Source organism: Oncorhynchus gorbuscha, linkage group LG14, assembly GCF_021184085.1.
Source record: "Oncorhynchus gorbuscha isolate QuinsamMale2020 ecotype Even-year linkage group LG14, OgorEven_v1.0, whole genome shotgun sequence".
In the NCBI taxonomy this organism is placed as follows: Eukaryota; Metazoa; Chordata; class Actinopteri; order Salmoniformes; family Salmonidae; genus Oncorhynchus; species Oncorhynchus gorbuscha.
Window position 1 is genome coordinate 2,185,151 of NC_060186.1, and position 11,600 is coordinate 2,196,750.

Consider the following 11,600-nt stretch of genomic DNA (forward strand, 5'->3'; position numbering starts at 1 on the left):
GATTAAATTACACTACCAACAGGATGTGGACACCTGCTCGTCTAACATCTCATTCCATCACCATGTGCATTAATATGGAGTTGGTCCCCTCTTTGCTGCTATAACAGACTCCATTCTTCTGGGAAGGCTTTCCACTAGATGCTGGAACATTGCTGCTATAACAGCCTCCACTCTTCTGGGAAGGCTTTCCACTAGATGTTGGAACATTGCTGCTATAACAGCCTCCACTCTTCTGGGAAGGCTTTCCACTAGATAACAGCAACGCCAGTAGACGAGAGATAACAGCCACGCCAGTAGACGAGAGAACAGCCACGCCAGTAGACGAGAGAACAGCCACGCCAGTAGACGAGAGAACAGCCACGCCAGTAGATGAGAGAACAGCCACGCCAGTAGACGAGAGAACAGCCACGCCAGTAGACGAGAGAACAGCCACGCCAGTAGACGAGAGAACAGCCACGCCAGTAGACGAGAGAACAGCCACGCCAGTAGACGAGAGAACAGCCACGCCAGTAGTCGAGAGATAACAGCCACGCCAGTAGTCGAGAGATAACAGCCACGCCAGTAGACGAGAGAACAGCCACGCCAGTAGACGAGAGAACAGCCACGCCAGTAGACGAGAGATAACAGCCACGCCAGTAGACGAGAGATAACAGCCACGCCAGTAGACGAGAGAACAGCCACGCCAGTAGACGAGAGAACAGCCACGCCAGTAGACGAGAGAACAGCCACGCCAGTAGACGAGAGAACAGCCACGCCAGTAGACGAGAGATAACAGCAACGCCAGTAGACGAGAGATAACAGCAACGCCAGTAGACGAGAGATAACAGCAACGCCAGTAGACGAGAGATAACAGCAACGCCAGTAGACGAGAGATAACAGCAACGCCAGTAGACGAGAGAACAGCCACGCCAGTAGACGAGAGAACAGCCACGCCAGTAGACGAGAGAACAGCCACGCCAGTAGACGAGAGATAACAGCCACGCCAGTAGACGAGAGATAACAGCCACGCCAGTAGACGAGAGAACAGCCACGCCAGTAAACAAGAGAACAGCCACGCCAGTAGACGAGAGAACAGCCACGCCAGTAGACGAGAGAACAGCCACGCCAGTAGACGAGAGAGAACAGCCACACCAGTAGACGAGAGATAACAGCCACGCCAGTAGACGAGAGATAACAGCCACGCCAGTAGACGAGAGATAACAGCCACGCCAGTAGACGAGAGAACAGCCACGCCAGTAGACGAGAGAACAGCCACGCCAGTAGACGAGAGAACAGCCACGCCAGTAGACGAGAGAACAGCCACGCCAGTAGACGAGAGAACAGCCACGCCAGTAGACGAGAGAACAGCCACGCCAGTAGACGAGAGATAACAGCCACGCCAGTAGATGAGAGAACAGCCACGCCAGTAGACGAGAGAACAGCCACGCCAGTAGACGAGAGAACAGCCACGCCAGTAGACGAGAGAACAGCCACGCCAGTAGACGAGAGAACAGCCACGCCAGTAGACGAGAGAACAGCCACGCCAGTAGACGAGAGAACAGCCACGCCAGTAGACGAGAGATAATAGCCACGCCAGTAAACGAGAGATAACAGCAACGCCAGCAGACGAGAGATAACAGCAACACCAGCAGACGAGAGATAACAGCAACACCAGCAGACGAGAGATAACCAGTAGAGCATCGAGGAGGTTTGAAGGAGATTGTTAACGAGAGATAACAGCAACACCAGCAGACGAGAGATAACCAGTAGAGCATCGAGGAGGTTTGAAGGAGATTGTTAACGAGAGATAACAGCAACGCCAGCAGACGAGAGATAACAGCAACACCAGCAGACGAGAGATAACCAGTAGAGCATCGAGGAGGTTTGAAGGAGATTGTTTCCCGGGAACAGGATAAATTAAAATTCTACTTCTCATGTTAGTCATTGTTCTTTGTGTGAAAACATTTCAAATGGGGCCTTTAGAACAGAAGCTGTGTGTAAAATTGGTTTTGGGAGTTAATGTCAGTGGATGGTTGTTAAAGACTGAGACACACAAACAGAGCGATGGGAGCGTCGTAGACCAGCGCCATGCAACATTTTAGGTACTCGAAAGTGCTCGAGTGAAGTGTGTACGGCCCTTTTACCTTGGGGGGTCACGGCTTGAGGAGAAGGGCGAGAGGCCAGTCACAGAGCCCAGGCCAACGTCACGTTCTGGTCCGTCCGGTGTCATGCGGTCAGTGTCCAAGCCGCCGCCGTTTGACGGCGGGCTCTTACTGTGCTCCGATAGACCGTTGGTCGTCTTCCCCGTGGGTTGTAACGCTGGCCACACGTCTTGTCCGTGACTGTTGTTACTGTTGGATCTGTAGAGAAGTGGGAAGGGGAAGGGAGGGGGGAGGGAGGGGGAAGGGAGGAGAGGAGAGGGGAAGTGGGAAGGGAAGGGGAAGGGAGAAGAGAGTGGGAAGGGGAAGGGGGGGGGGAGAGTGGGAAGGAGAAGGGAGAAGAGAGCGAGCGAGCGAAGAGGGGGTAGAGCGAACAGGGGAAGAGAGAAAGAAGGAATAGTGAGTAATTGGGGGGAAGAGAAGGGAGACGAATGTAACACGAGTCAATCTCAGCTCTTCAAAAGACATCAGTCAAGCGTCAGGTATCAAAATGGATCCCAGGATAGTGTTTACCTCTAAAGAGCTTAGCCTACCCCTGTGAGGGTTTAGAGCTCTCAGCCTACCCCTGTGAGGGTTTAGAGCTCTCAGCCTACCCCTGAAGGTTTAGAGCTCTCAGCCTACCCCTGTGAGGGTTTAGAGCTCTCAGCCTACCCCTGTGAGGGTTTAGAGCTCTCAGCCTACCCCTGTGAGGGTTTAGAGCTCTCAGCCTACCCCTGTGAGGGTTTAGAGCTCTCAGCCTACCCCTGTGAGGGTTTAGAGCTCTCAGCCTACCCCTGTGAGGGTTTAGAGCTCTCAGCCTACCCCTGTGAGGGTTTAGAGCTCTCAGCCTACCCCTGTGAGGGTTTAGAGCTCTCAGCCTACCCCTGTGAGGGTTTAGAGCTCTCAGCCTACCCCTGTGAGGGTTTAGAGCTCTCAGCCTACCCCTGTGAGGGTTTAGAGCTCTCAGCCTACCCCTGTGAGGGTTTAGAGCTCTCAGCCTACCCCTGTGAGGGTTTAGAGCTCTCAGCCTACCCCTGTGAGGGTTTAGAGCTCTCCAGCCTACCCCTGTGAGGGTTTAGAGCTCTCAGCCTACCCCTGTGAGGGTTTAGAGCTCTCAGCCTACCCCTGTGAGGGTTTAGAGCTCTCAGCCTACCCCTGTGAGGGTTTAGAGCTCTCAGCCTACCCCTGTGAGGGTTTAGAGCTCTCAGCCTACCCCTGAAGGTTTAGAGCTCTCAGCCTACCCCTGAAGGTTTAGAGCTCTCAGCCTACCCCTGAAGGTTTAGAGCTCTCAGCCTACCCCTGAAGGTTTAGAGCTCTCAGCCTACCCCTGAAGGTTTAGAGTTCTCAGCCTACCCCTGAAGGTTTAGAGCTCTCAGCCTACCCCTGAAGGTTTAGAGCTCTCAGCCTACCCCTGAAGGTTTAGAGCTCTCAGCCTACCCCTGAAGGTTTAGAGCTCTCAGCCTACCCCCTGAAGGTTTAGAGCTCTCAGCCTACCCCTGAAGGTTTAGAGCTCTCAGCCTACCCCTGAAGGTTTAGAGCTCTCAGCCTACCCCTGAAGGTTTAGAGCTCTCAGCCTACCCCTGAAGGTTTAGAGCTCTCAGCCTACCCCTGAAGGTTTAGAGCTCTCAGCCTACCCCTGAAGGTTTAGAGCTCTCAGCCTACCCCTGAAGGTTTAGAGCTCTCAGCCTACCCCTGAAGGTTTAGAGCTCTCAGCCTACCCCTGAAGGTTTAGAGCTCTTAGCCTACCTCTGAAGGTTTAGAGCTATTAGCCTACCTCTGAAGGTTTAGAGCTATTAGCCTACCTCTGTAAAGGTTTAGAGCTATTAGCCTACCTCTGCAAACAGCTGGGTTTAGAGCTCTTGGTCGTCTCCCCTCCTGAGGTCTGGGTGGTAAAGCTGGGGTTCTGGTACAGATCCTGTAACAGCCTCTGTTCATACTCTTGATGCTTCCCTGCCTGACAGACAACAGAGCGACACAAAGGATCACGTTAGAAAGATAAAACACCTGCTGTGAAGTCGAACACTACTACAATCTTGGGACTCCATTTCAAATTCTCCTAGTTCATCGCATCCCATCTACTCGTCTCCTTCTCAAGCATTATTGGAGGAGAAGGTCCCAGGTCCCTCAAACCATTCCACAATGTGTTTTGAGAAGGAGGTTAGAGATAGCAGGGTGAGGATCGGAGGAAAGATGAATTGAGAAAGAGCCTTTCCTAAGTATTGAAATTGTTCATCTTACCTGCATCTCCTCTTTAGTGAAGCTGGCCGCATCGTCCCCAGCTCGTGTAGATACATACAGTCAGGTTTGGGACACCCCATGCTCTTCAGAAAGTAGCTGCAGTATTTCGTCGTCCCTAAAGAAGCCTGTAGAACACAACGACAGCTCGTTAGCTGCAGTATTTCGTCGTCCCTAAAGAAGCCTGTAGAACACAACGACAGCTCGTTAGCTGCAGTATTTCGTCGTCCCTAAAGAAGCCTGTAGAACACAACGACAGTTCGTTGTCCCTAAAGAAGCCTGTAGAACACAACGACAGTTCGTTAGCTGCAGTATTTCGTCGTCCCTAAAGAAGCCTGTAGAACACAACGACAGCTCGTTAGCTGCAGTATTTCGTCGTCCCTAAAGAAGCCTGTAGAACACAACGACAGTTCGTTGTCCCTAAAGAAGCCTGTAGAACACAACGACAGTTCGTTAGCTGCAGTATTTCATCGTCCCTAAAGAAGCCTGCAGAACACAACGACAGCTCGTTAGCTGCAGTATTTCGTCGTCCCTAAAGAAGCCTGTAGAACACAACGACAGTTCGTTAGCTGCAGTATTTCGTTGTCCCTAAAGAAGCCTGTAGAACACAACGACAGCTCGTTAGCTGCAGTATTTCGTTGTCCCTAAAGAAGCCTGTAGAACACAACGACAGCTCGTTAGCTGCAGTATTTCTTTGTCCCTAAAGAAGCCTGTAGAACAAAACGACAGCTCGTTAGCTGCAGTATTTCGTCGTTCCTAAAGAAGCCTGCAGAACACAACGACAGCTCGTTAGCTGCAGTATTTCATCGTCCCTAAAGAAGCCTGCAGAACACAACGACAGCTCGTTAGCTGCAGTATTTCATCGTCCCTAAAGAAGCCTGCAGAACACAACGACAGCTCGTTAGCTGCAGTATTTCATCGTCCCTAAAGCCTGCAGAACACAACGACAGCTCGTTAGCTGCAGTATTTCATCGCCCCTAAAGAAGCCTGCAGAACACAACGACAGCTCGTTAGCTGCAATATTTTGTTGTCCCTATAGAAGCCCGTAGAACAACGACAGCTCGTTAGCTGCAGTATTTTCGTCGTCCCTAAAGAAGCCTGCAGAACACAACGACAGCTCGTTAACTGCAGTATTTCATCGTCCCTAAAGAAGCCTGCAGGACACAGCGACAGCTCGTTAGCTGCAGTATTTTCGTCGTCCCTATAGAAGCCTGTAGAACAATGACAGTTCATTAACTGCAGTATTTCATCGTCCCTAAAGAAGCCTGCAGGACACAGCGACAGCTCGTTAGCTGCAGTATTTTCGTCGTCCCTATAGAAGCCCGTAGAACAATGACAGTTCATTAACTGCAGTATTTCATCGTCCCTAAAGAAGCCTGCAGGACACAGCGACAGCTCGTTAGCTGCAGTATTTTCGTCGTCCCTAAAGAAGCCTGTAGAACACAACGACAGCTCGTTAGGTCAAACTATGCACGAGATATCCACATGTACAACAGGCTTGGCAATAATTCCCCAAGACAGGGACCTTGATTGAACGAGTAGAAAAGGGAACACGCCTTCATTTAGTCAAGAAAGTTCAAGTTAAACCCCTTTTCAAACCAAGATGAAAAGTCACTTACGCCTCAGGATAAACCTCTCCTCTTACCTGCTTTGGCAGCATTCAATCATGGACACTCTATTGTTGTTGTCTGACATCAAACTTGTCATTATGAGAAAGTATAAACACAAATGGCACAACACGTCTGGGCGTGACATCTCGCCAGTCTGGCATAAACCAACAATGCTACACAATCTTTTTTTCGCACCCAAATAGAAAATCGGTTTTAAAAATGTATTCAGGATATGACAACTAAAATCAACTTTTATAGACAATGTTTTTGGTTCTCTTGTTAGCTAGCTATCCAGATGGCTAGCCAGCTAATTGATAGAGGAATTTTAAATTCCCTTATGTTTTATTGCCAAAACCAATTTAATTCGCACTCATTTCTAATTCATGATAAGTTGTAAGTTTATCATTTGCATGAATTAGTAAGAGACCAGTCTTAAAAACAAGTTCAGCATTTATTCTTGATGAGTACTGAATGCTCACACACATTACCACAGGTTATAAACTGAAAATGACGTCAGCGTTTCCAAACGTTCCGTTTCACAAACAGAGGGCCCCTCTAATTCTCAAGCCTCCGCATTATCAGCACGAAGTCAAGGCCAGTCAGCATAAATCAACATTCCCGACCATTTTGGAGATGGCCCGTTCCCACCACCTGGAGATTTGTACAACTGAATGAACTTAAAGAACAGACCTTCATTGTTACTTAACTTCCTGACTACATTATATACAATTGTGAAAGGGAGCAAGAGGGACAGTACATTATAGCATTTGGACTAGTCAGTTTCTGATTGGAATGTATACATAATTAGTAATTTCAAACATATTTTCCTCTATCACTCATATAATTACCAGAACATATCTGACAACACTTTTTATTCACCATGACAACGATACCAACAACAGGGTCAAAGTTGAACGTCTCTTCCTCCTTGCCGGCTAAGCAGTGGCTATATTAAAATGGCGAATGCCGACAAGAAAAAGGAAAATAAAAAATAAAAATGGGGTTGTTTGAAAAGAAGATTTAAAAACATCACACAATTGTTATTACAGCAACACACAATAAATCCTGTGTGAAAGGTGTAGAAATTCACATCAGAGAAGCGGACATTTCAAACGTTAATCTAATACAGAGATGGTTATTGTTCTGTCCTGTGCCCAGACTAGAGATGCTTATTGTTCTGTCCCGTGCCCAGACTAGAGATGCTTATTGTTCTGTCCCGTGCCCAGACTAGAGATGCTTATTGTTTTGTCCTGTGCCCAGACTAGAGATGCTTATTGTGTTGTCCTGTGCCCAGACTAGAGATGCTTATTGTGTTGTCCTGTGCCCAGACTAGAGATGCTTATCGTTTGGTCCTGTGCCCAGACTAGAGATGCTTATTGTGTTGTCCTGTGCCCAGACTAGAGATGCTTATCGTTTGGTCCTGTGCCCAGACTAGAAATGCTTATCGTTTGGTCCTGTGCCCAGACTAGAGATGCTTATGGTTCTGTCCTGTGCCCAGACTAGAGATGCTTATCGTTTGGTCCTGTGCCCAGACTAGAGCTGCTTAATGTTCTGTCCTGTGCCCAGACTAGAGATGCTTATTGTTCTGTCCTGTGCCCAGACTAGAGATGCTTATTGTTCCTCCTGTGCCCAGACTAGAGATGCTTATTGTTCTGTCCTGTGCCCAGACTAGAGATGCTTATTGTTCGGTCCTGTGCCCAGACTAGAGATGCTTATTGTTCGGTCCTGTGCCCAGACTAGAGATGCTTATTGTGTTGTTCTGTGCCCAGACTAGAGATGCTTATTGTTCTGTCCTGTGCCCAGACTAGAGATGCTTATCGCTTCCCAGACCAGGATGCTTATTGTCCCTGCCCAGACTAGAGATGCTTATTGGTCCTGTGCCCAGACTAGAGATGCTTATCGCTTGGTCCTGTGCCCAGACTAGAGATGCTTATGGTTCTGTCCTGTGCCCAGACTAGAGATGCTTATCGCTTGGTCCTGTGCCCAGACTAGAGATGCTTATGGTTCTGTCCTGTGCCCAGACTAGAGATGCTTATCGCTTGGTCCTGTGCCCAGACTAGAAATGCTTATGGTTTGGTCCTGTGCCCAGACTAGAGATGCTTATCGCTTGGTCCTGTGCCCAGACTAGAGATGCTTATGGTTCTGTCCTGTGCCCAGACTAGAGATGCTTATGGTTCTGTCCTGTGCCCAGACTAGAGATGCTTATGGTTCTGTCCTGTGCCCAGACTAGAGATGCGTATTGTTTGGTCCTGTGCCCAGACTAGAGATGCTTATCGCTTGGTCCTGTGCCCAGACTAGAGATGCTTATTAACTAGATGTACATACCGTGGTATATTTTCCCAAACTTACCTTCAGTGTTCTGCCGTCTACTACTAGGTTGTTGACACACTGTATTGCTCTGAGGGCGTCTTCTGAGCGGATGTAAGTGACATAGGCACTGGCACTGGGGCCCTTGGGGGACAAGACCAAGACAATCAATGGATCAATCAATGTGTTAATCAATCAATCAATGTACTTTATGTATTTTCATTGTACTGGTGTTATGGCTGTATATTGTGTTAGTAACACATTTCTAATGCACTCCATCAACCAATCAAACGCCATCAATTTAAACTACAACATTACTGTCAATCATCCTCGCCCACAGGAAGTCCCGCCCCCCCATACCTGTGAGCCGATGAGGTGCTGTTGTTGATGACTACCTTATGGACCTTCCCAAACTTCACAAAATACTCGGGTCTCTTTAGAATCTGGGACGGACAGAGGAAAACAGAGGGGCTGTTGGGAATGTAGTTTAGTCTACACATCAAAACATAACTGTTATAATCATGTTACAACGGTCAATTACGCTCCAAAACTGTTACAATAAGACAGTCGGAACGATAAAATAATTTCCATGATTTCTGATCTGTGATGTTGGTGTTTTCTGATCTGCAGTGAGGTTTCTGATCTGTGATGTTGGTGTTTTCTGATCTGCAGTGAGGAGGTTTCTGATCTGTGATGTTGGTGTTTTCTGATCTGCAGTGAGGAGGTTTCTGATCCGTAGTGAGGGGTTTCTGATCTGCAGTGAGGAGGTTTCTGATCCGTAGTGAGGAGGCTTTGATCCGCAGTGAGGAGGTTTCTGATCCGCAGTGAGGAGGTTTCTGATCCGCAGTGAGGAGGTTTCTGATCCGCAGTGAGGAGGTTTCTGATCCGCAGTGAGGAGGTTTCTGATCCGTAGGGGAGGTTTCTGATCCGCAGTGAGGAGGTTTCTGATCCGCAGTGAGGAGGTTTCTGATCCGCAGTGAGGAGGTTTCTGATCCGGCAGAGAGGTTTCTGATCCGCAGGAGGAGGTTTCTGATCCGTAGTGAGGAGGTTTCTGATCCGTAGAGGAGGAGGTTTCTGATCCGCAGTGAGGAGGTTTCTGATCCGCAGTGAGGAGGTTTCTGATCCGCAGTGAGGAGGTTTCTGATCCGCAGTGAGGAGGTTTCTGATCCGCAGTGAGGAGGTTTCTGATCCGCAGTGAGGAGGTTTCTGATCCGCAGTGAGGAGGTTTCTGATCCGTGAGGGAGGAGGTTTCTGATCCGCAGTGAGGAGGTTTCTGATCCGCAGTGAGGAGGTTTCTGATCCGCAGTGAGGAGGTTTCTGATCCGCAGTGAGGAGGTTTCTGATCCGCAGTGAGGAGGTTTCTGATCCGCAGTGAGGAGGTTTCTGATCCGTAGTGGAGGAGGTTTCTGATCCGTAGTGAGGAGGTTTCTGATCCGCAGTGAGGAGGTTTCTGATCCGTAGTGAGGAGGTTTCTGATCCGCAGTGAGGAGGTTTCTGATCCGTAGTGAGGAGGTTTCTGATCCGCAGGAGGAGGTTTCTGATCCGCAGTGAGGAGGTTTCTGATCCGAGGAGGGGGTTTGATCCGCAGCGAGGAGGTTTCTGATCCGTAGTGAGGAGGTTTCTGTGGAAGGAGTCCAGGTAGTGAGATGGGTAAAAGAGGAAAGTGGTTCGTTATGTTGGTGGTTTCTGTGGAAGGAGTCCAGGGCAGTGAGATGGGTAAAAGAGGGAAGTGGTTGGTTGTGTTGGTGGTTTCTGTGGCCCGAGCTGCTGGGCGACGATAGTTTTGACATTCTGGTCACTCTCCGTCCACTTCGACCAGAGCTCAAGACATCTCTTTGCAGCCTTTGTTTGACCAATGCTCCCTCCCTCCCTCCTCTCTCTCTCTCTCCCTCCCCTCCCTCCCTCCCTCCCCCTCTCCCTCCCTCCTCCCTCCCTCCCCTCCCCCTCCCTCCCTATCCCTTAAAGACTGAGTGAAACCATTCGCAGTAGCAGCTGTGTGATAATCAAACACCACTATATCAGGCCAGACAGAAACAACGAGGACAGACATGGGGGAAATGTTGCTGGTCGTAAAAGTGAGAAACAGCAGAGTGAGCAGACGGGTTAAACCGTGAGAGGATAGGACATCAGAAGGGTGTTGTCATGTCCACTTCCTCTTCATGTCCAACAGCATTCTCTCTTGTCCACTTCCTCTTCATGTCCACTTCCAACAGCATTGTAAACTCAGTGTCTTCATGTCCACTTTCCACTCATGTCCACTTCCAACAGCATTGTAAACTCAGTGTCTTCATGTCCACTTCATGTCCACTTTCCAACAGCATTGTAAACTCAGTATCTTCATGTCTTTCTGACACTTCATGTCCACTTCCACTTCCAACAGCATTGTAAACTCAGTGTCTTTCTGAGACTTCATGTCCACTTCCAACAGCATTGTAAACTCAGTATCTTCATGTCTACATGTCCACTTCCAACAGCATTGTAAACTCAGTATCTTCATGTCCACTTCATGTCTCTTCCAACAGCATTGTCCAGTATCTTCATGTCTACTTCCACTTCCAACAGCATTGTAAACTCAGACTTCATGTCTTCATGTCTTCTTCCACTTCCAACAGCATTGTAAACTCAGTATCTTCATGTCTACTTCCACTTCCAACAGCATTGTAACTCAGTATCTGTCCACTTCCACTTCCAACAGCATTGTAAACTCAGCATCTTCATGTCCACTTCCACTTCCAACAGCATTGTAAACTCAGTATCTTCATGTCCACTTCCTCTTCATGTCCATTTCCAACAGCATTGTAAACTCAGTATCTTCATGTCCACTTCCACTTCCAACAGCATTGTAAACTCAGTATCTTCATGTCCACTTCCTCTTCACTTCCAAACAGCATTGTAAACTCAGTATCTTCATGTCCACTTCCACTTCCAACAGCATTGTAAACTCAGTATCTTCATGTCCACTTCCAACAACTGCATTGTAAACTCAGTGTCTTTCTGATCTTCATGTCCACTTCCACTTCCAACAGCATTGTAAACTCAGTATCTTCATGTCCACTTCCACTTCCAACAGCATTGTATCTTCATGTCTCAGTCCACTTCCAACAGCATTCTCAGTGTCTTGTCCACTTCCACTTCCAACAGCATTGTAAACTCAGTATCTTCATGTCCACTTCCACTTCCAACAGCATTGTAAACTCAGTATCTTCATGAGACTTCATGTCCACTTCCAACAGCATTGTAAACTCAGTATCTTCATGTCCACTTCCATGTCCACTTCCAACAGCATTGTAAACTCAGTATCTTCATGTCTACTTCCACTTCCAACAGCATT

General features: G+C 48.3%; 1 protein-coding gene across 1 annotated transcript in view; it reads right to left on the reverse strand.

The window, feature by feature from the left end:
- Window positions 1–11,600, reverse strand: part of cnot4b (CCR4-NOT transcription complex, subunit 4b) — a 72,924-nt gene that overhangs the window by 42,431 nt on the left and 18,893 nt on the right. The window contains exons 7-8 of the mRNA XM_046299528.1: window positions 4,356–4,388; window positions 3,947–4,071 (exon numbers count right to left, since the gene is read on the reverse strand). Coding sequence (XP_046155484.1) covers window positions 3,947–4,071; window positions 4,356–4,388 — 158 coding nt within the window. The remainder of the gene's footprint in view (window positions 1–3,946; window positions 4,072–4,355; window positions 4,389–11,600) is intronic.